Source organism: Poecilia formosa, unplaced genomic scaffold, assembly GCF_000485575.1.
Source record: "Poecilia formosa unplaced genomic scaffold, Poecilia_formosa-5.1.2 Scaffold6, whole genome shotgun sequence".
Lineage (NCBI taxonomy): Eukaryota > Metazoa > Chordata > Actinopteri > Cyprinodontiformes > Poeciliidae > Poecilia > Poecilia formosa.
Genome location: NW_006799945.1, coordinates 2,027,418 through 2,052,615, shown reverse-complemented (window position 1 = coordinate 2,052,615; position 25,198 = coordinate 2,027,418). Strand labels below are relative to the sequence as shown.

At 38.5% G+C, this 25,198-nt stretch overlaps 3 protein-coding genes across 9 annotated transcripts in view; 2 read left to right on the top strand and 1 right to left on the bottom strand.

Annotated features, from left to right (window-relative positions):
- The window catches only part of jak2a (Janus kinase 2a), a 32,659-nt gene extending 26,973 nt beyond the window's left edge, over positions 1–5,686 (bottom strand). The window contains exon 1 of the mRNA XM_007566614.2: positions 5,387–5,686. The gene's annotated coding sequence lies outside the window, so the exon portion shown is untranslated. The remainder of the gene's footprint in view (positions 1–5,386) is intronic.
- Positions 5,687–5,702: 16 nt separating this feature from the next.
- On the top strand, positions 5,703–12,876 carry LOC103148027 (zinc finger and BTB domain-containing protein 26). 4 transcript variants are annotated; one of them, XM_016679090.1, is made up of 4 exons: positions 5,703–5,788; positions 7,278–7,339; positions 10,487–10,811; positions 11,396–12,876. In XM_016679090.1, the coding sequence occupies exons 3-4, from the start codon at positions 10,503–10,505 to the stop codon at positions 12,443–12,445; spliced, it is 1,359 nt and encodes a 452-aa protein (XP_016534576.1). In that variant the 5' UTR covers positions 5,703–5,788; positions 7,278–7,339; positions 10,487–10,502; the 3' UTR covers positions 12,446–12,876. The 4 variants fall into 4 exon arrangements, with proteins under 4 accessions (XP_016534576.1, XP_016534579.1, XP_007566690.1 ...); XM_016679093.1 differs by lacking the exon at positions 7,278–7,339 and adding an exon at positions 5,893–5,939 and having other exon boundaries at positions 5,710–5,788; XM_007566628.2 differs by lacking the exons at positions 5,703–5,788; positions 7,278–7,339 and adding an exon at positions 5,798–5,939.
- A 4,968-nt stretch (positions 12,877–17,844) lies between these two features.
- Positions 17,845–25,198, top strand: part of rc3h2 (ring finger and CCCH-type domains 2) — a 27,597-nt gene continuing 20,243 nt past the window's right edge. The window contains exon 1 of one of the 4 annotated variants that reach the window (XM_016679070.1): positions 17,845–18,439. The gene's annotated coding sequence lies outside the window, so the exon portion shown is untranslated. Of the gene's footprint in view, positions 18,440–22,600; positions 23,073–23,132; positions 23,674–25,198 lie in introns of those variants that run through there. The other 3 variants (XM_016679081.1, XM_016679075.1, XM_016679079.1) reach the window with 3 other exon arrangements.

Sequence of the window (25,198 nt, the reverse complement as noted above, 5' to 3'; positions counted from 1 at the left end):
TGATTTTCAAACAAGTGCAATCATTTGCAAAACATTCGGTCGTGCCTGGTTGTAACTAACATACTATCAGTCTTTATAACGCTTAAATACTGAATCTGATCAACTGACACGAGCATGAACTGCAGCTGTAACTAAATCTAAATTTATCTTAGATGTTCTTATTTTTCATAATTGAAATGTTATATTGATTTGCTACTGATTTGACAACTGAATATCCACCCTCTCTACAGTTCAGGTTTTTCTCATGCCTCGAATGTCCACTTGGCAACAGGAAAGCAGCTGGCCTTCTCTCATATTTCAGAAGATTGGAGCATACATTTAAACGATTACATTCTCACACAATTTATTTTTTTTTTTGTTTGTTTTTTTTCTATTTTGTCTCCTTTCAGAGGCGAAAACAGGATATGGGTTACTTTTTTCTTCGAAAAATATGCTTGTGTAAAAGTCACAGGACATTTGTGGTGCTATGTACTTTGAAACTAAAATGAAGGCAAAGGATGTAAGTAATAAAAGACAAAACACTTTGTGACATTTTCATTCTAAGACTATTTTTTTGTGTCCGCATCTTATTCAAAAACCCCCACAACAGTCTTATTTATTAACTATGTCCATCTGCTCTGGCCGATTGCCCCAAAAATGCAATATAACTTTAAAATGCTTTAGATACATTTTATTACAATACAATCAAAACAGAGCTGCACAAACAGTATTCAGGTGTGAGGATGAAAATCATACTGCAGCCATTGGGAATCCTTATAAGCAACTAAAAGCTTGTTCTATGAGAAAAATTGTAGAGATGCTGATTTTATTATAAATAAATATTTAAATAATTATTTATTTCCCTATTTATTTTTATTTCTTGCCTTTTCCCCTACTGTATGCGTTATTTTCTTTCAGTACATACACATCCATCCATCGAGTCCATCGACAAAGGTGCTGGGGGCATTTGCCGTTTGGTAAACAAAAACACCCTAATCGTCACACCTGAGTAACTTTGGCAAAACTTTTCACATGACATCATCAATGAAAAACATACAGAACAAACCACAGAATAAAGCCATGAAAGTGAGGCGGGTGTGCAGGAGTTTCCTTTTCCTGCACGTGTTCATACTTGTTTTCACACACTGCTTACTACGGTTTTATATCAAAGTGAAAGCATTGCTCTGTTAAAAGTTAAAACAAAACATTATGGAAAATCAGCTTTTTGAAATACTTTGATCAAAAACCAATCAAGTTCATTCGGAAATTATTTGATATGGATTTTTCACTCTCTCCCGGCAGAGTCGGACAAGCTGTTCAACATTACCAAACAGGAGTTTTTTAATTGCCCAGGCTTACATGACAATAACTGAACATCTTTCAGGCAAGACTTTGTTGTTTCTTCTTGTTCCATTTCAAACCTGCCAACCCCATTTTTTTGTAACTATAGCAGCTGACAGAGCAGTTCGCTCTTCTGACCTGAATAAAACTGTAAGACATGATTTTAGATGCACCAAGAATGTACTTTCCCTTCAAACATGTCTGTCATCAGTTGTTTTCTTCCAGTAAAGCCCAGAATGAAAACTGAAGTCTTGTCAAATGAATCAACCCTGCCTACATGCAAGTGAAACGCTACATCAGAAGAAGAAAAGCACATATGTTGCTGGAGAAACAATAACTCCAGCACAGTTTGATGTGACAAATGTAAACTTACTGTATCCTCCGAGAGGTTCCTCTAACAGGATATAGAGTCAGAATAACAGTCCATATTGGCGTTATTTGTCAAGACTGATTCAAACGTCGCGAACTTTAAAGCTTGAACACAAAAAACCAGAATGAAGAGACATTCTCAGGACATCTGAACTGGAAACAGTTTGTTCTGAAGAGAAATTGACGAGCCAACTTCTGAAATTAATCATCTACATAAAACATCACTCCAGTCAAATAAGAGCAGTGTTTAGCAACGTGACTCAGGCTTTCGCTTCAAATGTCTGGAACTGTCAATTATGTTATTAGAAGAGCAAAGAAGTTTTCAAAGCTGCTTATTAAAGACTTTACAAAAAAGTAAGATTTTTTGAAAATAAAATATTAAATCATAGGATGCATGCCTTTTGTACAGTTTTAGTTCACGTGGGAAAAGAAGAGCGCATTTCTATGGTCTTCTTCTGCAAATGGATAATTCCTATACCAGATGAAAACATGTGAACTCTCCGTGATCCTTCTTCTGGGACACATATCCCTGATATGCTTGCAATGTTCTCTTGAAGGCCTCCCAAGCCATTATTGAGATTGAATGAGAATATCTTCATATCTCCAGACTTGGGGCAATTAGTAGCAAAGGCTCAACCAGAATGACCACAGAAATGCTGAGAATACAAACAGAACGTCGTAAAACTGACAAACAACATGCTGAGATGACCAAAGATGAAAAAAAGCTGTTATGTTGGATGTTTGTTTGTTTTTTTTTGTCCACATAGAACCTAAGAAGCTGATATGTATTATAATGATTAATATTTCAACAACTTTCAGCATGACTACAAGCAGAACATTTAGGACAAACTCAAAGTATGTGACACAAGGCAAATTATTTAAGAGTCGGTTGATGGAAGACCCGAAAAGGAAAGCTGACAAAACGGAGACGTTTTCTGTTAAATGGAGATTAAATAGGTTTTGCCTGTGTTGCAACTAATTTTATAAATGCTTTTAATAGCTAAAAAAATAAACAGACAATAACAAAACTCCAGAGATAATCTCCTTCCTAATACACCACCTGAACATCATCACATTCCCCCAGTTTACTGACTTTGTTAATCATTTCGCACAATAATCTTTCACTGACACCCAAACAACTCTATTATTATTAAATCAGCCACTTTAATTCCTTCATCACTTTTTTAATTTTGCAGTTTTGATCATTTCGTGGTATTTCATCCCGTTTCTTCGTTGGTACAGACATCTGATTTCCTCCGGATGTTTTGCACTGACTATGCATCAACTCATACCTACCAAGGGACCATTTCATCCTTTTTTTTTTTTTAACAATTTATTTTATGAGCAAATTTTTATACTTGGATTACTTTTTGGTTGCTTTGGCTGAATGTTTTAGGTCATTGTTCATTTGCATTATGAAACACCATAAACACATCAATCTGTTTGACTACATTTAACTGGATTCCAACACCTCAGAACTCAATCGACTGTTTCTGTCCTATAATCATTATCACTAGTGTCTCAGCGCCACTGACAGCCATAAAGACCCAAGTCATCACTCTGCTTCTGCCATATTTTGCAAATGATGTGGTACGCTTTTCATCAGGAGCTTCTCTCCACCTTCTTCATACTTTTTTCTTGACATCATTTAGGTAGAGGTTGATCTTGGTTTCGTCTGTCCAAAGAAAGTTCTTCCAGAGCCGTGCTAACTTTTTTAGATGTTTATTGCAAAAGCCGATTTAGCTTATTTTATTCTTGAGGGTGATGACTGGCTTGCACCGTGATGTGAACCCTCTGTTTGCTTTCATGCAGCCTTCTTTTTATGGTTGACTTGGATATTGGTATGCCTACCTCCTGAAGGGTGTTGCTCATCTGGTCGGCTGTTGTGACGGAGGTTTCTGGAAATGATTCTGCGATCATCCATGTTCTCCTCCACGGACATCCAAGTCATTCAGTGCTTTCTTTCTTTATCAGGATGTGGCAGACGTTGAATTTTTCCACTTCTATTGTGTTGCAGCAATTTCTCAAATATGTTTTTGTTGTTGTTCTTGCAGCTTAGCAAACATTGTTTGTTTCACCTGTATGTAGAGCTCCTTTGTCAGCATGTTGTCTGTTTACAGCAAAATCTTCCAAATGCGAACACTACACCTGAAATCAACTACAGGCCTTTAATCAACTTAATTGATAATGGCACGACAAAGAAACTGCCCACACCTACTCATGAAAAAGCCTTTGAGGCAATTGTTCAATTACATTTGGAGCTTTAAAAAGAAGATGGCAAGGAGCTGAAACTCCTAACCCTTTCATCCAATTTTGAATGTGGATACCAGGAGAGACTGAGCGTTAAACCCAGGCTCATTATGTAAGTATGATTGAAATGTTTAGGTAAACAGAAATCTGGTAAGCCTGTCAGTGTCCTAACAATTTATAATACATATAACAAAACCAAGATAAGAGAACCAACGAGACATCACACAGGAGGAAGGGGTTATGAAGTCAACCAGTGAAATCCAAAAAGTAAGTGAAATGACATGGACATTTGATTTTAAAGGTTATAAAATGCTTATGACTAATGCATTGTGGAGGTGATCTCATATGAAAATACATATGATCTAATTCCGCAAAACTTAAAATAAGTGCATTTTCCTGATTTAGTTTTCTTCTACCAAATTACCACGTCTCATTTGGGAATTTCCAACAACATATAAAGGGCATAAAATGAGATGTATAAGTGATGAGTGCACATTAAACTTCATTTAATTTTGGAAATGAACAAATATAATGATACAAAACAACTGAGCTGTTTGCTGCAGGGACTTTTTAAGCTGCTAGAGAAACACACTAATTTCCTTGCTTACAGACTTATGATGTCAGAGCACATTACAACAACCGTTTTTGACCAAGCAGTTGTTTGCAAATCCGTGTATGGGTTTTTGCATTACATATTACACCAAATGTTGTCTAGTAGTAAAGCAAAAGTGTGTAGTACATGTCTACACAACTGATATCAATGCGTGCATATTGCTCTGTCACAGTTTTCCAACTTAAAAGTACAATATTTAACAGTAAAAACATGAACAGTATTACTTGACTGTTCCAACCACTACTAAAAAAAAACATTCAACAAATCTGCTAGACGTTTCATGACAATATCTCAAATAAATGCATCAGCCTTTTTTTTTCTTGTAATTTAAGGGGTTAAATCATTTCTCAGCTTTCAATGTAAATTTACGGACTTGGTTATTAGCGAGGTTCGGTTTTTAAAACGCAGCAGCTGTCTAGTTCGATCAGAGTCAATCGTTTTGTTTCGACATGCTTTATTAGACATTTTGCAAATGTACCTGCTACTTGTGCAAATTATAACACGACCTTATGAACTCAAGTTATGTCTGAGTAAGTATTATGGATTAGTTTTGTTTTGTTTTTTTACCCTGAAGGATGATCATATGACGATCGTATGACCTTGAACAATACAGTCCACCAGAAAATTAAGTGTTTTACAATTCCCTCTTCAGTTGTTGAAGCTTATCTAATTAATCTGCCAACATTTTCACCCGCAAAATGGACAATCAAGTAACACACCACCAGAAACAACAACAAAACAGGGTTTTTACACCTTAACTGAGAAGCCAATAAGCAAACGGTGAAGAAAGATGGTTGCGGCGTAACACATGCAATATTACGACCAAACTCTTACCCAGCTTGTTGCAATGTGTTGCTGCTCTGAGTTCCCTCAAATGAACTCAGGTCGGCGTGAAGTCCAGCAGTCGGCTCCGCATTAGCTAGCTATGCTACAATCCCCAGTCGTCGACAGCCGCTCCGTTAATTTGTCCCCGGCTGCCATTCTGCCGCTCCCCGCATCTCTTTCTCCACCTTGTTCACTCGGCGGAAGGTGTTTTTATTACGACGTGCTGCGTTCTTTGAAGTAAGAAACAACAACAAAATGACATGAACCCAAGTGTACAACCTCTGATAGTTACTCCTTTCTTCTCCTCTGACTCCGTCCGTCAGTTGGGGAAACCGACTGCGCCGTGACGAGGATGGTTTGGGCGGAGCAAGATGCCAGGTCAAGCAAGTTGTTTTCATCTTCTGCTTCTTGGTACGTTTAATCCACAGTCAACTAAATCCCTCGCATTCTAATTTAACCTCGGACAACAAACCAACTTTTTATTGGATCACAATAAGCGCTTTTTTAATCCTCAGGTTGATGGAGTTGCCGATAACTGTACTCATGTGGAGCATACACTCAGGTACTTGAGTAACTTTCTTTTATAAATATAGTACACACTGTTTACTGTATGTTCATCACCTGACCTCCAAATGGCGCAGCAGATAGAAAAAAACACTCAAAGTGAAAGAAGTTGTAAACGTGTGGTGCAGTTTACAAGCAGGTTTTTCACATTATATTCGTGACAATATAGTAAAAATAAAAAGTATTAAGGCTACTTCTAAAATTACAGTGTAATCAAAAATATTATTCAACTAAATGTAATTAATTTCCTACCACCTCCGACAATAAGTGTTGCTAAAATTTCCACAGAATTCAAATGAAGACACAAGCATACATTTTCAAAGCTCACTTTTTCCCAGCATAAAACTTTTTAATTCAGTTTGATGACCTAAGTGTGCTTGAACAACCACCGGTGCCAAGATAACTTTTATGTGTTCTGCTAGTGCTCCAAAAGCCACTCAGCAGATAGGAAATAATATTAACAAGTTTGTGTGTTTACAAGAAATCTCCATGGGACTCTGTGGGTGTGTGGTTTACGCTAAATTAAAATGTTCAATTAAGCAACTAGATAGGGGAAGAGTAGCTACTATTTAGCATTACTTAAGAAAATCTTACACAAGTAAAAGTATCACAAAAATGAAAGGAAAATGATACACAGTTTTCACAAGCTTGCACCAACACAAATCTGAAAAGTGTGGTGTGTGTTTTCTCCAGGTTTTGAGTCAGCACTTTTTAGAAACCCCATTCTTCCCATCTCGAGGCTGTTTTTTTAATTTATTTATTTATTTTTCAAATTTTCATTGCAGAATCCCTGAAACTCTGTCAGATTTGACACTTTTAAGAGAAGGTTTTGCCATATGCTCTCTGTTTTATTTTGGTCTGGAATTCAAATGTCTCCAAGATGAAGAATGCACGATTTTAGGAAGATATGAATTTATGATGACATTCTTTGGATACAACCTCTGACGTCCCATAGCCATTTAAAATGTTGGTAACCATTTAGTTTCCAGGGTGGGAGTGTAGTACCCCTCAAAGCACATCAGTCTCATATCTTAGCAACAAGTATGCTGTGCCAGCTTCCTGTTTCCTGCTTTACACAAAAAAAGCAATGGAAAACATGTTCAATACCTAACTCACGAACAAGTCCCCTACTCTCTTCAGCCTTGGCTGAGCTGTCCACGTGGACAAGTACATACGCAAAATATCAATGTGTTTCACTTGAAATATAACTTTGCAAATACAGCCTCCATGGAGTCCTTTAAAAACACCCTATTGTAAACATTTATACTACGACCATTGATGATTATGATTCCATATGTTGTGCAGATCTAATCTAAACCTTTTGTTGTATCTCTAGTTGTTGTCCTGCTGGAAGGTAAACCTCCACCCCAGTCTCAGGTGCTTTGCAGCTTCCAGCAGGTTTTCTTCCACAGTTGCCCTGCAACATTTATTTCCATTCATTTTCCCATCAGTTTTGATCAGCTTCCCTGTCCTTGCTGAAAAAAAAACATCCCCACTGTGTGACATCAACAAGATTCACCATGGGGAAGATGTACTTATTGTGCTGTTCCCACTGGTTAAACGTAGTCTGTCGGAGAAGGTCCAGGCACTTTGCATCAAACCGGTCACCCTCGTTTTCAGAAAGCATGTGATAACAGTGGAAAGGAAGCACAACCCAGTCTTAGCAACCATCTGCAATACTTAAATCTGCAATGTTGAAGATTGGGACATGAGTAAGCTTAAGACAATTGATGTGCAAGCTGGCAAATCTACAGCAGCTATATAATGCCAAGAAGCTAATATAGACCAAAATCTTAGTGCTTTTGATATATTTTATCATTTATGCCACTAAGAATCAAGGCAGCTCTGCAGGCAGTAGGGTGTCCAGCCGGTACTGACAAGGCATACCAAATAAAGTGTCTGCTGAGTGTAGATCTCATAAAAGTCATAAAATTCTGACGCATATTAATACATTTTGATAACCATTCTTTTAGGTTATGTGACGCTTGAGAAACTTTCAGGAAAAAAAATCATCCGCGGTTCTCATAAGTTAATTTGAAAGTTTCAAAATATTCCTCAGTTTCCACACAATGGACCAAATAAAATTTCAGCGCCTGTAAGGATGCTAACTTTAGACATGATCGTCATATCACATGCTTGACAATCATGCATTTTTGATGAATAATTAAAAGTAATTTCTGTGTGTCTGAATGAACTGTTCAAACTCTGTCACTCCACAATAATCTCTGCAGGTTACTCCCACATTGCCTTTGCTGCTCCATCCTTTTGCTGTTATCACATAAACCTTTATGTATTTGGAACCGACAAGCTGAGTCAAAATTTCAGGGTGAATATAAAGTTCTCTTATCTTGAGCAGAGAGCAGCTCACTAATGATTTATACTTTTTGGGAGAACAGTTTCTCTCAGATTCAATGTTTGGACATTGTCCGCCATCAGTTTTGCTTCTTTTACTTGTTTGCATTTTTTTTCTGAAATAAAGCACTCGTACCTTATCCTTGATGTTTGAATATCTAATGAGTCCATAACAGGACTTTTTGTAAGAATATTCCCAATCTTTTAAACGATCAAGACATTTTCATGTCTGAAGGTTAACTCTGCTTCTTACTTAGTCTGAAATGATTTATCAGTGGCAACTTACAAAAAGATTAAGATAATAAATCAAAAAGTTAATGGAGTTCAGGTGTGTCCAAAAATTGTCCCAGGTCTACTCAGTGTAGTTTGTAAGTGGTCCAGATGTACAACATTTGATGGCTGAATCCTCTGCTTCTCTTTGTATGACACATACAGACCCATATAGACCCACATCCTCTAACTAATTTCAAACATATCATGACACGAAGCTGAAGTACATTTTGATGTTTACCACAGATACTTTGCTAAAGTGTCTGTGACTTTGCTAAAGAATTCACTTGAATTAAAAAAAAAATGACAAAAGATCAGGTTTGTTCAGGTGTTTGTAAAAGAATGCTGTGCTAATTTCGTTTCTAACAGGCCAAAAGGGGACTTGAGTGCAAGAAGAAGGAACAGAGAACTAATTTATTATCTAAGCTGATGGGGCAAAACCTGAAGTTTTGTAAGGGAGATTTTTTTTTTCAGAATTCACCAAAGGTCAAACTAACCGACAACTGACAAGCTAGGACAACTACAAAGACTCGGTGAACTTGCAAAAACAGAAAAAGGAAGCCTTGCTGAAAACTAATTGAGAGAGACGGAAACTGAGACCTGTTGTGTGACTAAGGTAGAAACTAATAATAAAGTCTCTGGAAATCAACAAGGGAACATCTCCAACCAGATAAGACAGAAAGTAAACATGACCAGGGAGGAGAATCAGTTATAAAAAAAAAAATAACTTGTTTCTGATGAGGACATCCAGAACCAAAACATATGCAGATCTGAAACTTTAAGTCAAAGCCAACTGTTTTTATCAGCCAGCTGTATTTATTTCGACTTTATCCTGCACAAGATGAACTCTCCGAGGGAAGAACATTGGTTCCATGACATCTTACTCATCCTTTGGAACCCAAGCAGCTCTGTCTGTCCACAGCCACAGGATGAAACAAAAATCCACCGGGATCAGTTCCTGCTCCATGAAGACCATAGTAGAGAGGAGTGTGGCTCCAGTTTCAACTCAACTTTTTGAGTTGCAGTCTGAAGCGAATGAGTGTACGTGATAAGTATATTGCTGAGCAATACCACCACCATGTGGTTCATTTGGGGTATTGCACGCCTTCCCCTGCTGGTCCAGAAGAGTCAGCTGTGGCCTACTCAAAGCACTGAAAGAGTTAAGGATTTCAGAGTCGATCAGAATCTCTTGAGTCTGCAGTACAGAGCAGATGGATCGCAGAGTCAGGCAGACTCCTCAGAGATGGGAAATTGTTTTTTTCCTCCTGCATGCAGGGACTATTAGCAGCAATTTCCAGTTTCAAGTGCATAAAATCTGAAAAAAAGTCATTTAGTTAATTTTTCTACCAATAAAGTTGAAGAAGCGTCGTTTTGTTTACTATACCTGGATTACCCTGCAGAACAAGGTGGGGCTGCTTCTTTAAATCCGTGTGCCTGATAATTCTATTTTGCCGTTTCTTTAATTATGTGAACCATATCTGTAACTTAAAGTCAATTACACACACTTAAAATAGCTTTTAACTACTACTTTTGCAACAGTAGTTTTTGTGCAATAATCCAAAACAAAGTGTTGCATAATTGTGGGGAAGAAAGAGTTTAATACATGGTTTTCAATTCTTTTCAAAAATACAGTTCTTATAATCGCTGTATGAAGTTGTATTACGCTGCCATAAGCAAGTGATTGCAAACCTACCAAGACAGTAAAATATGAGTGAATCAACATTGAAATATGGTATGGCTGAAATATTAAATCCATGTTGAAGCTTTGATATTTAAATAAAACAAACAGTGGCTGGTGACTTACATGTTGAATCAATGTTAGCTTTTCAACCGTAACTGATACAATACAATTGAAAGAAATAATTTTGACTCACAACAGAGAGTCTTTAAAAAGTAAAATTGTGATCTAACTATTCACCCTAGATAACAGAAGATCATCATGTCAAGCTCCTGCGACACTCTGTACTTCAGTCTGCCTGCCCATGGGAACTCCGTCCTGCACAAGATGAATGCTCTAAGAGAAGACCATCGGTTCTGTGACATCACGCTCGTCCTAGGAAGCCCAAACACCTCTGTGGACCAGTCTGTCCACTTCCACGGCCACAGGGTGGTGCTTGCAGCATCCTCTGATTTCTTCCGTGATCAGTTCCTGCTCCACGAAGACCAGGCAGAGATGAGTGTGGCTGCAGTTTCCAGCACGAGAGTGGCAAAGACGCTGCTGCTATCCTGCTACACTGGACTTCTCGAGGTGCAGTACTCAGTAAGCAGAGATGCAGTCATGGGTAAAAAAAACAACGTCTCATTTGTATAAGCGCATTTAGAAGCAGCAGGTTCTATAGGCCTGACTTTATCAGTCTGCCGTTTTGATGTAGAAGAACTTTAGGAAACTCCCTTTCAAACAACATTGTGTCACTGCTTGTTTGTCCACTTTGATTTCATTGAATGGTGTGTTTGATTCAGTTACTGCAAGTTGCACAATGAAAAAGTCCTCCAGCCCAAACCATACTCCCTCCACCGCCATGTTTAAGAGTCAATGTGAGTTGTTCATCCTGACATGATAAAGATATTTTGTATTCGAGATCTTGTAACTGTGTTTTAAGTGTCTTCAACAAACCATCCCCAAGGCTTTTTTTCAACAGGAAAAAGGAAAGCGGTCATACCTGATGATCTCCTATTATTGCTTATTGACCTTACCATCTGGTTGGTGAAACATAGAGGCTTCCTTCTGCTGTTAAAGGCTTTTCTTTATCAGAGACAGGTAATCTCACCAGAATTGATAATTGTATGCAATTAATGTTTGGTTTTCCTTTTTGTTTTTTTTTTGCTATTCAGGTACCTTTGGCAGAACTGGTCAGTTACCTGAGCGCAGCCAGCATCCTCCAGATGAGCGAGGTGGTAGAGAAATGCAGTCAAGCTGTGCTGCAGTTCCTTAAACCCATTATGTTTTCCAATAAACCTGCAAGTTGCTCCAAGGAAACTGAAAACCAGCAGCCAGAGAGAAGCTGGCTATGTTCCAGTTTTGAAAATCGGAGGGAAAAGGATGTGGCCCAGCCCAGCACCAGCATCCAGGAAGTTAAGACAAAGGAAGAAGGAGTGGCTATTGGTCAAGCCATGGATGGGGTCAGCCAAGAATCTAAGGTGGATAATGAAAAGACTAATGTGACTACAGAAGACATGAAGTTTGTGAAACCTAAATTGGAGTCAACAGAGGATCAAAAATTTGAGCTTGACACCTTGAAGTCAGAGCAAGGTGTGAAAAACCCCACAGCAGCTCTCAAGGATGAAGTTTATCGAGACCTCATTTCATTCCGGGCTTTAGAGATTAGAAGTGCTGCAGATCACGGAAAGCTGGTGGACATCTCCCAAAAACAACACGAACAAGTAGGACATGAAGAAAAACAAGATAATTCACACAAAGCTCAACTGGAACATGGAGGAGTCCTGATAGATTCCAAAATATCTAACCTCCCCGAGGCACACTCCACAAAGCCTGGCGAAGATGTACTACTAGAGGCTTCACACAGCGTCCTAGTTGAGAGACCATACCTGTGCAGGAAGTGCGACAAAATCTTCCAGCACCTTGAGAACTACATGGGCCACCTGAAGGAACACAGACAGTATTCCTGTTTGGTCTGTGGGGAGGGCTTTTCCCAGAAGAGCAAACTAACCCGGCACATACGCGTTCACCCTGACGTCAAGCCCTTCAGGTGTCCACTGTGCCATGAAACGTTCATCCAAAAGGGTTGGCTGCAAGAACACCTCAACCTGCACACAGGGCACAAGCGTAGTCTGAACCCAACGAACAAGTCAGATTTTACAGGCCTAAAGGGAGAGAAAAATGGCTCGACAGATGTGCTGGAGAAGGCTGGAGGTGCAAGTTAGGATTAAAATGCGATTACTGCTGTTTGTTCTGGCTCCTTGTATTTTTATTTATTTATTTTTTTGTCTTGTTTGGAAATCTGATTCCAACTTCAGTTGTAGAAAAACATGCACATGCAAAAAGATAAAGGGACTGAAAAAAAAAAATCTGTAAAATGTTATATAGGATTCCAAAGATGACAAGAGTATGGGCCTCATATCTCAGAGGTTTTTTCATGTTAGATATTTATTGTCAAGGTTATTTTCATTTAGTTGTGAATTCTTTGGTGTTCCAAGTTAAGCAGGATTACCTATTACAGGCTCTGTGCTTGACATCGCTGAATATTTTATTCACTCACTATGCACATTCCTAAATTAAACAGCTTAAATTCAATTATACATTGCACACCATTCATTTGTGCATGTTCTAATAATAAAGCTTGATGAGCTCCTTATTCTGTCTTTTGTTATATTTTTTTTTATTTAAATGAAAGCTTTTCACTGTTTAGTCATTGTGAAATGCAGCAAATGCACACGCTGTGTCTGCTGTAGCTGTTTTATTCTTTAATTGGGGGTGTTGGGAGGGAGGAGGGTTCATCACAGCAGACAGGCTGCAGCTCCAAGGAGAGTAGGAGTTGTTGCGTGGAAAATGAGGAGCATGGTGAAATCAATCCCTTTTTGCACTTCCAGTGCTACCTCGGGAGATTCATGGATGTCTCAAACATGCATAAACAAAACAAAGTAATACTCCAGGTATGTTTTTGATGAAGGAATAACATGGTGACAAAATAAATAAATAAATACGTTTTTCACCATGCTGCCCCTTGTGGCTTGGGAAAGCGAAGCCCCAAGAATCCGCCTCCCGGAGTCTCACTTCAACTTGAACTTAGAGTGGAGATTTTATTTAACCTCACACCCGTTTTTTAAATTGCTGATATGCCAAGTAAAACTGGAGTTATGCTAAAATAATTTAGCTTCCCTCCCCCAGAATATCATAGAAATGTTAAAAACAGTGCTATCCTGAGAATATGAAAGCAGATGTGTTGTTACTAAGAAAAAGAAAAAAATATATGTACATATTTATAGAATATATGGAAAAAAAACCCCGCTTTTGCTTAGTGACGAGGAACGTTACGCAAGTAACGCGAAAAGACGAGAAGCGGGAAAGGGACTAGCGGCGCGAAAGGAGTAGCGGGAAAAATAAAAAACAGTGAGATGGCGAAATTGGCGGAAAGTTTTGATATTGGAGCGATCCGTGACACCCAATTCGTAATTTGTTTGCAGTTTAGTGGTTTTTGTTTTGCACATAAGGAATGGTGTGCAAAACATCCAGCAGGCAGTGGCGTTCTGTGTTCAGCTGCAAGAGGAAGAGGGAAAACTCGCGGCCGGAGTCTTGAGACAGAACAGAGGGCATTTCGATGATGATGTGGCGGATAGATAATTAGGCGGATAGATAATTAGTTTTAGAAACATGAAGAGTAAAGTGGGGTCCTGGAAGGCTCAGAGGCAGGTATCCGGAGATCCAAGCAGAGGAACGGCGGCGTTGCGTGGCTGCAAAGTGTTGATCACCACGAGATAAGGCAGAGCCGCTCTGCTTGCTAGCTGCTCGAAAGAAGCAGCTAGCAAACATGTTTCACCCACTGCGAACACCGAGAGTCAAGGTAGAAACGCTTTCTTCTTATACCCCCAACCCCATTTTTTTTTTTTTTTTTTAATTTTGCCACTGAAGCAGTTAAGACAATCACCACCAACAGCAACAGAAGTATAAAATAAGTTATTAGGGAAGAAATACAGAAGTGGAAGATATGCTAAAGGTCTCGGTCTCCTCATCTACCTGCTTCTGAGTCACTGTCAAGCCTACTGAAAACAAAGTAATATTTCTGGAATATTACTGAGACATATTTATACAAATATTGCTAGCAGTATAATTTATGTGGCACAATTACACATTTTCTGGTGTCTTGTTTTGATCTTTGATATTAAACGATTTCTATAATAATTTTATAAAACCTTGTTGCATGTAATATTTTTACACTAGTTTTAGAAATGTACAGTGTATATTGAAATTCCAAATGATGCAAACCATTCTTTATAATTACATGTGGGTTTTAAAGTGACTAACATGCAATAAATGTGTATTGCATATTTACAATATACATGTATTGTGTACTATAAACACCCAATAAATGTGTAGTTATTGTGAAAAAAATGCACATATTTTTTTCCAAAAGAAATAATTTTTTTTCTGTTTCCAAAGGAAAAAAAAAAAGATGTACTTCCACACAGTTCAGGTTGTGCCAAAATAAAGTCTACATAATGATTTTTTTTATTGAGAAATATTGATCAAAAATCAATGTTAGGCCAAAATAACAATATAGTTAAAATATTGCATGTTTACATTATTGTTGAACAGGTAAAAATAATCTTAAAAATACCAATTCAATTATTTTTACAGCTTAAACGTAAATCAACATTTTGAGGCTTATGAGTGCTTTAAAGTGATCAATTTCGGCCCACGGTTCCAGCAAATGTACAGAATAAAAGTTAATTCTTCACCAAACCATGAAACATTTTTGCTCATCTTCAAATGCGTCTTCACCACTGGCATTGTTTCACTTTTTGACCCCTCTGATATTGTGCGAACTATGCTAAGCATGACGACGAGGTTAAACGGCTGAGAGGGTTTCTATGCTCCTTAACCCCTTTTCTTCCTTTCACATGTCTCGTTTAATTTCTCGGTTATCCTACTGACCCAGAAATGTCCTTGTCACTTATCTCGCTGAATGCAGTAGCCAGTGGGCAACTAATGGCTCTCTAAGTGTGCACACAGCTGGGACTCTTATGGCTTATAGACTGATGTTCGACCGAGCTATTTAAGATTGGAAAAAAATATTTTGTTTGTGGAGATCCATCATATCACCTGCTGTAGTAACTACAGCACAATCTGGAAAAAAAAAACATTGAATCTGGAGGTGCGCTAAATGTAAAAGCACAACACAGTTTTCAAAGATTTTTTATTTATATTTTGTTAAAAATGCTTGAATGATAAATCACTTTCTCCCTCTTTCGCAATCATACACAATTATAGTGTTGATTTGTTGCATAAGGTTAATATAAAACACACTGGTATTTGTGGTTTTAATATGAAAAATGTTCAAGGGGTGCAGGAGTGAAAGACGAATAGAGGGACTAATCATTTTAAAATAATTTATTTAAACCACCCTTTGTTAATTCAATCTTTTTGGGACAGTGGCGCCTCCTGGCCAGACAGACAGTCTTTTATACTTTGATGAGTTGCAACATTAATTTGTTTATGTATGCATATGCAATGTTTAATTAAACTATGGCTTTGTTTTTATTTTTCCGGCCACTCTTTGCAAAAACCTTTCAGAGGCGACCCAAGCTGCATTTTGAGCAATTTGCTGGATGTTAGGGGTAGAAGTCACATTGTTTTACCCCTTAAGTTGTAGAGCCTTTTAAAATAAATTAAGAAGAATAAAGTAAAGATACTGAACTGAAAATAGAATTAAAAAAAATGCAGGGAAAGCCTTGAGAAGGAATGCAACAACATTTGGTGCTTAAAAGCCAAATGTAAAGAAATTAGCTGGAATGATTCAGCATAAAGGTTTTTCGGGTTTCCTTTTTTGTGTGAAGTTTCCGTGTTCTCCCCTTAGGGCTTTCGACAGCCACTCCAGCTTCCTCCTACGGTCTACAAATATGCATATTAGAGTCCCTGGAGATTTTACAACCTTAGATTTCAGTGTAGATGATTGTGGCCTCGTGTAGATCTGAAATGGCTGCTAACTGCCTGCCTCTGACCTCATAAACAATGGGATACAACGATCCTCCACAAAATCCTGAGGGAGACAAAGCAAGTTTGAAAAATGAATGGGGTTGAAGGGGATTTATAATCTACAAGGTAACTATATCCTGATAATAGGATTAAAGCTTTGATGAGGTAGTCAGTGGCAGCTGCACAGCCCGTGGTTGTATTCCCAGCTACAGTCTTAGGTTACTAAACGTCTTTATTCAATACAATGCAGGTCCACACATAGGAAAGGGGAAATGAAAACAGACGTCACCTTAAAGCATTTTACGTTTGCAATTCATAAAATACATATTCAGGTAAAAAAAAATAATATATAGCCAATCATATAGTCACATTCAAAAGTAAATTAAATTACTTCTGAATACGATCCAAATTAGATTACGATACAATCAAGCCCAGTGGATTACATCAGATTTGAACCGTGTGGTCCACACAAGTTTGTAAACCCCGACTTCTGGAACAACTGAAGTACTCCTGGGAGTCCCTTCACCTCACGGCAAGAAAGTCCTGGATTAAAATTCAAGCGATAGGGTATTTCTGCATGGAGTTTGCATGTTCTCTCTGGTCATGTGCACTCTGCCTTCCTCTAAAAACAAATTAAACAACATATTCATGCAGTTAGCAAAAACAATTACAAAAAAAATGTTTTTAGTTGCTTTTTTAAAATAAAATAAAAAATCACAGAGTCTAGAGGATTCAAACAAGAGTAGCATTTTCCAAACTCTTGGTGCTACTGCTGAATTTGCTACCTTTTAGTTTTTAGCTTTGCACAATCAGCAAACCCTGGTCACCTCAGGGACCTGCAATGAATACATGGGTTTAAAGGTTCTCAGATGTAGTTCTTGTCCATTCAAAGTAGGCCTTGGTGATATTACTTAAAATCCAAATCTCTTACCATTTTTATTCCAAATTCGAGGTCTGATTTTGATAGTTTTTTCCCCCTGCTTTTATGAATGCATAAAAAAATTACAAAAGACAAAAAAATATTTTCAAAAACTGGCTTTTATTTTAATCATTCCTTCTGTGAGTTGACATGAATTCAAAGTCCAAATAATTAGAAGCTACAAAACACGCTTGTCAAACAAGATGGTATGGTTGAGATTCTTGGAAATCTGAGGAGTGCATTAGTGGAAAAATCTTAATTGTCCTAAACTTAAATCTTTAAAAACAAACAAACAAAAAATAAAAAATTGATCAAATTGATTTATTGCCTATGTCTAATTCAAAGCTTTCATAAGGAAGCATCTTGTAATGTATCTGAATGTGAAGCCAGGGTCGAGCGGCGTGGTGTGACAAAACTTTGGTGAAAAACTGAGAAATATCCCTTTGATTCAGGAAATTTTCAGTATTTAGTAACCCAGAAGCTTGTGGCACCCCCTGTTATCCTGCCGCCCTGGAAAATGAGCCTTATGGACCCATATGAGAATGCCAGTGAATTCAGATCTAAATAAAGCATGCCTTTTCTTCCGCCTTTCTACTTCCCTCTACAGCTCTGCACAAAAAGCACGCAGGGTTGGTGTGTGAAACTTCCTCCTTGAAGACTCGCGCACACACTTGTCAAAGCGCATCCTCCCAACCCCCCTCCCTCCGCCTCTCGGTCTGTTCCTTTAAAAACCAGCAAGCCCACGCCTCGAAAAGCGGCTTGTTCCGGCTTGCCCCTGTACATATCTTTTATCCTTGCTCGCCACATGAAAATAGTGCCCCCCTCGATATCTACGCACCACCATCTATCCTGTGCTAGGCCCACGAAACAACAATCTCATCCATTAGCTCGGAGCATGAATGATGCGTAGCCGCGCAGCAGCAGCAGCAGCGGCGGCGGCGGCTCCGTGCCAGTGCAGCCCGATGCTGCTGGTGGTGGAGAGTCTGAAGCGCGGCTCTGGCACCATCACCGCAGGCGGAGCGATACCATCATCTCCTCTGAGCGTTGGTTTGTGAAGCATAGGGTGTGTGGCTCAGCGTACCTGAGCTTCCGTCACGCGCGGTGGGGAAAGACGTGCAGAGGAGCGCGACTGGACCAGATAGCGTTCCTACTTGTAGCAAATGTGCTGATATGCGTTACCAGATCATTCTAGCGCCAGGAAGCGTCCGTCTACTGCTGCTTTTTTGCAACTGATGAAGATTTTTTGTTGTTGTTGTTTTTGTTAGTGACCAGGAAATGTTTACTCTGATGCTTTGGTGTGCTTGAGGTAAGTGACTTGCGGAGCGGAGCGCTACTTTCTCTTGTTGCTCAGATAGAGATGATGCTTTTGTACTTTGGCTGTTTTTTCAAACAGATCTAAGACGTAACACCTGCACTGTTTATCCTAAACTGGTGCTGGTAGTTTTTTATTTTATTTAATTTTTTTATGGAGAATGAATGAATTTAAAATGTGAAAGCAACGTAAAACTAAAGAAGAGCTTGTGAAATGGAGATAGGGGTGCATAGCTCCCGAGCGTTCAACAAACGCTGAAATGCTCTGAATAACAACACTGTTGCTCTGAGCAGTTTTAAAATGCAAACCTGCAGGGGCAAGTGTGAGGTGTAGCAATCTCATCATAAAGTTAAATTTTGCTGCAGCATGCCCCGTTGCAGGTTACTGTACAACCAGCTGATTTTCAGATGCATGGAAGCAACTTCATATTTTGGTATTCTTACACAGGGTTGTCATCGGTCCTTTCTGCTATTGCATGTGTAAGAACTATGTCATGCAACACAAAGCGATTTTTAAGTGAGCACTTTGTGATTTGTATGATTGTCCCCACACCCATAGCCACAAATTGGGGCTACAGGCTCAATAACTATGTAATCACACAGTTATCACAGTACACATTGGAGCTTGTTGTGCTCCAAACAACAAGCCAGCACACGGAGAAAATGTGCTCTTTATTCACACCGGTAAATTTGTCAAAGCGGTTGATTATCTGTGCCTCATGAGAGTATTTCAAACAGTTAGTATTAAAGTTTAGCGTTTCGCATTGTTGTGTACCTCCTGTGGCTTCCTGAATTACTTAGAAGATCAACTTTGATAGCAGCATAGGGGAAACTTGTTTCAGAGCTAACTGATTTTTTATAGCTCTGTGGTGGTAGGTGTGGAGTGGGCGTGAGGTTTCAGTCTTGTGTTATGGTGCTACTTTTTGCCATAGTTCTGATTGTAGCTCATGGTGTTGAGGCGGTTGAGTGGGATGATGGAAGAAATTGTAAAGCCTTTTCGAAATATTGACTTTTGAAAATGATAAAAGTCTTGACTGATGACAAATATTTAGATTTTTTTTTAATTTTTTTATACCAAACAGACGCTTACCAAAGAAATGGTTTCAAAATGGAAACTTTAAAATTGAAAGTGATTTTCATCTGAATGTATAGAGACACAACATCCCAAAACTCCAGTTCTCAGGGGCTGGCATTCTGCAAATTTTAGGTGTGTCCCTTCTCTAACACACCTGAATGTAATGGCCACATTGCCTCCTGAGCATGCAGTTTAGTTCTACAGAGTCCTTCTAGTGATGTATTTGTTGTAGGACATCAACCCTTGAGAACTGGAATTTGCTGTAGGAACCTTAGATTCAGTAGGACCAGCTGAACTTTCATCATGTCTATGGAACAATGTACCAGAATTGCTAAGTGAATCTTGAGAGGTTAGCTTATCAGTCTACTTTTGTTTTGTGGATAACTAATAACATACGTTCCTTGACGTATGTTATTAGGGAGTTCTACAGAGGTTGGTTTTAACGATTACCTGATCAGGAGCGTTGTCTGTATCCTAGACACAAAGTCAAGTTTAATCTTAGTAAATGCTGAATTCTGGTCACCAGTCCTGTTTGTAGTGTTCATAGACAGAATGGACAGGAGGGTATTTGGTTGGAGAACCTCAGGGTCTCATCTTTGCTTTTTGTAGATGATGTGGTTCTTTCGTGTGTTTTTTTTACGTGCGCTGGAGTAGATTGCCCCTGAGTTGTAGTGCCCAGGATGGAATCAGTTCCTCTCTTAGTCTAAGGCCATGGTTCTCAACCAGTGAAAAAGGTTGACTTTTCTTTCTGGGTCTCAGGTCTTTCTCTTCCTCTCATGAAATGGCGTTCAAGTGTTTTGGAGCATAGTTAGATGAATGCTGGCATCATCTGCGGGTTGAAACGAGGACCTTCTTGCAATGAGGAAACAGTGCCAAAGTACAGCAAAATCATTTCTTCTATTGTTTTTCCTGAGATACTTCCCAAAACTGGGCTCCCAAATGTTGAAACGTGTCTCATAAGAATCTGTTTTTGTGGCAAACAGCGTTAGTCTAGTTTTGCAATTACATGTAGACTGCACATGCATAACAACAGTCCTCTCTTTCAGGCGCATGTAAAGTTGGGTGGTATAGTTTTATTTCTCTTTCTCTGAGTACTGCTATTTGTTTTATTACAACAAATGCTTTTGACTGGTGTTGATGCTGAAAACACTTTATGATACTTTACTGTATTTGGAGACATTAACACTTTCTGCTACTGCACATGGAAATTTTAAGAATTGCGCTTGTCAGTCTTGATGGGTTCGTCTTTCACAAAATTTTAAGCCACAAATGAAATAACAGTGAGAGCTCGTTCCCTGATTTAGATAAAGTGTATGTTGTTTAACATAAAATAATTTGAATGTTCTTTTTCCAACAAAGATTTACTCAGTATTTTTTCCCTCATGCAATTCCTCTGCTGTTTCAGGGTTGCTGCAGAGGTAACTGTGTCATCTCACTTCGCTGAGTTCACAGAAATGCCAAAATGGAGTCAAAGTTAAAATTTTATGACACGGACAACTGTCTGCCTGTAACCCAGAGTCAGTAGACAAGCGAGCAGTTCAGTCTATTTTTCAGCAAAGCAAATATATGAGTAATAACAATAACAACAGTTTCTTATCCAAAGGAATGTGAGTGAATGTTCCTGATTAGAAGTCACCATTTTAGCTTGAGTACAACATATTTCAGAAGATGAGTGAAAATGTGAAATTTTTATTTTATTTCTAAGATTAAAAAAAATACCCCCTACTGCAGAATAAATCATCAGTATTTCTTTTATTATTATAATTTTTATTAAAAAAAATCCCTCTAAATTAAGGTAAAATACCTATAAAACAAATATTCTTAAGTGCAAATTGCAGATATGTTCAGACTATCAACCAGTTAAATAAACCTCAACTATACTGACGTGCATGCTTTCAGGTGGTGGGAAAACATTCCTGTCTGGGATTCCAGTTTAGGACCCAGTTGTTCAGTGTTAAGTCTTCCACTGTGCAGCTTTGTGTCCAGACCAATTAAACAAAAAAAACAAAAACAAAAAAAAAAACAACATTCTTTTGATTTGACAGACTTTTTAGGACACATAGGCATTAAGTTCCTATGTTAGCAAATGTTCTTCTATCTACTTATGTGCTATACCCATTTAATTTTGTTTAGGGTATTGGAGGAAGGGCCTGGTAAAGAGGCAAGGTAAATCATGGACTGGTTTCCATCACACCTTAGGGCAAGAAGATTTTATTCCAGGAATTATCTGTATTTAACTCCATACACCTTCCCTTTAACCAGCTTCCCTGTTTCTGCTAAAGTAAAGCGTCCCCTTAGCATGATACTACCACCACTTTGTATCAAAGTGTTCAAACCGGTGTACAGTATTTGTTTTTTGCTTCCTGAATCAACTAATTATGTTATTTCTAAATAGCAGTGGATTTTACTTTAGCGATGTCAAAGTCATTGGGCTAAAACCTTGTATAGCTTCCATTTCTCTTCTCAATTTTGCCATTTGTGTGTGTTAATCACATTAGATTGCATTAAAATTTGCGGCCGTTATGTGACAAAACGTGAAAAAAAAAAAAGGTCAACGTGTTGAATGTTTTTGCATTTCTTCATTTCAAGTGACAAAAAGTGATCTATTAAAACTCACTTCTGTCGCCATCTGAGATTTACCAGAGGAAACCCCAGATGCCTCTCGGGAAGATTGGAAGGGGATGAAGTGAAGACTCAGCTATCCTGAGCCAAATGATCGCCAGCCAACTCTTGGCTGTAAAGACAAAATATAGCTGGAGCCCACTCAGCAGAGTGGGTGTATTAGAATGCACCTGCAATTGCTTTCCTTTGAACAATTTCAGTAACATAATCAGCCAATTTGCTGTATTGCAATGCAAATGTCACGTCCTCAGGGGTTTTCAAACCAACTGGCCTGAACGGCAACGCTCAGGTCGATTTCCTGGTTTTTAAATAATCTGTGTAAAGAGGATCTTGATCAGGAAGTTGTGGTTTGCTGCTGGTATAATGCACACACCCACTTTTCGTGTCACAAGACTGAAAGTTTTCACGAGGTTTATTCTGACATTTCCTTTATAAGACATCAATGTCTTATAAAGATAAGACACTGATGAAATAATGGGACGCCTCAGAAAAATATGCGGCTTTGTGCTTCATTTAAAGTGAGTATGTGAGTCAGAGATACAGAGAAATAGACAGTGGTATAGATTTGTGTGTGGTGCCATGAAGAGGCAGCACAACGGAGGAAAAATAGGTGGGTGCCAATGTGAACACCCACTCGTCCTCCTCGTCTTCCAGGGTGCACCACTCCCTAAATCTGCCAGAACACGCGCAGAAAGTTTCACAGTAAAACTCCCCACCCACAGCAGTTCTCCTCAAAAGCCCCCCTCTCTGTCCTCCCGAGCTGGATCTGTCACATGAGGGCGAGCTCACGAGGGGTTCAGCACCTTGTGGGCTTCGGTGTTATATTTGGGCTCCTCGCGGAAGAGAAATATGACGCGCGAGGACAGAGCGGAGCTGTCCACGCGGGCCACGGAGCCAGCGCCGGCGTCTCGAGGTGCCGAGTGTTCTGGAGGTGCGTATATGGTGCCACCGTTAAAATAAATAAATAAATAAATCTTTGCAAAATATTATGCAGCTACTAGCATAAACACGAAGAAAGTCTTCACACGTTTCGTTACGTTTTGGACACGGATGTGGGACAGTGCACAAGCTTAACGCGCAATTTCCTCGGTTTTCTTTTCTAGTCTTTACTTTTATCTAAATATTTGGAAAGCTTGTTATTATCGACGAACCAACACTGACATGCACTACAAAAGAAAATCCGGTTTTGTCAGTCGTTCAGGTGCGCTCCTCCTCCTCCTCCTCCTCCTCCTCTCTTTCTACTTTCATTCTCTCTTCGTCCACACGCGCTTCTTGTTTTGCTGGGCCAACATCGCTGAAAACAGTTCGAGGTGATTGTTTTTGGCTTACTTTGTCATCTGCTCCACGAGGAGCACCAGCTGCGTGGGTTTGGTGAGCAGTTTGAGCAGATGTTATGGACTATGAAAGCAACAGGTGCGGTTCACAGTCTGCGCGCGTGGTCCAGAGAGAGCAACTGTTCATGATGGCGCCTAAAAGCTGCTGAGCTGCTTTTGTGAATGTTTTTATTTTTGGGATGAAGCCGCGTGGAGGAGGTCAGTATCCACTTACATTAAGTGTTGTTATGAAAGAAGAGATTAAAATGACTAAATGGTTAATATTTATATATATGTATATATTTATATATTTATTTGTGTGAATGAAAACAAACCTTTTAAAAGTGCACAGTCATGAGCCCAATGTTGCTGATGTTTGACACTTAAAGGTCCTTGGACATTAATTTTTCATTATTAGATTATTATTTCTACATGCTAGGCAACTGTGATGACGCAAATGGCTTTAAAGTTGCTCATGTTGAGTATTTTGCAGTGATTTTATTTATTTTTATATATATATTTTTCCCATAGTAAGAGAACATTTTATCCATTGACTCCAATCTTAGCTGTTTCTTTTAATGTACACAATAATAAACTGAAATCTATTTCCACTGACCCATTTACAGTATGCTGCGATAAAAAAATATATTGCCATATCATCTAGCTTATTAGACTTTTTTACAATAATCGATGTTTTATTGGGATATTACTGTGTAAACACATAGCCCTTATAGAAAATACATTTCAAGAGATATTTAATTCAGTTTGTATAATTTTTGTATAGTTTTGACAAGTACAATTCACATTAATTATGCAAAGACTTGACAAGCAGTCCTGCTAATACTGATTTGCCAAATTATAAAAAATATATTTTAACCGAAGAAGTCAATACCAACAGCATCAATCAGATAAAGTACATCTTGCTCCATAACAGTTGTTTCATGGAGATAAAGCAAATGCGCGAAAGTGAAACAAATGAGTTTGCGCAAGAACATAGAAAATCACTAAGCAGAATGTGCCATAAGGGAAATGCAACAGATTGTCGCTATATTCTGCATAGTGAAATTAAGATTTTACTTGGGAAATGCAGCAAATTCATAGCTTAAATCCTCACTCACTCATTAGAAAAAGTCATCATGTTGCACTTTCCAATGCAAAATGATCCAGAGCTTTCAATTAATGTGTTCTCATTTCTTTAAATAAATAAATAGCACAATAAAATACAATTGGATTTTATATTAAAAAATTTTTGTCCGGCGACATAGATGGAGTAGTGTTTTCTGTCAAATCTGAGGAGATCATAAAGCGGTCTCAGCTCTTGATGCAACACAAGCAGGAAGAGGCGCCTAAGAAATCAGTGCGAGTCCTTCGCCTGTCCTTGAACCTGCATCCAAAATTATCCATGGTAACCAATTGTTGTTATGGGCGACAGGAGGAAGTTATTTTCATTCATAGGGTTCAACTCAAATATGCATCAGGAAATATTTTGCAGCATTTTGTTGTCTTGGTTATTTCTATGAAAAGAATCAAAAACAAAACAAAGTAATCTCTTACTTTCTGGTATTAAAAACCTGTTTTAGAGACATTAGCAGGAGGCTACAGGCAATGTTGTAGAGCGTGTAAGCCGGGAGCCGTGTCACTTTCAAGTACGCTTCACTCTGCTTCCTCATCTGACTGTTCTCTTATCTTCCATACACCAAAAAAAAAAAATTATAATTTGTTTCCATTAAAATAAAAAAAAAAG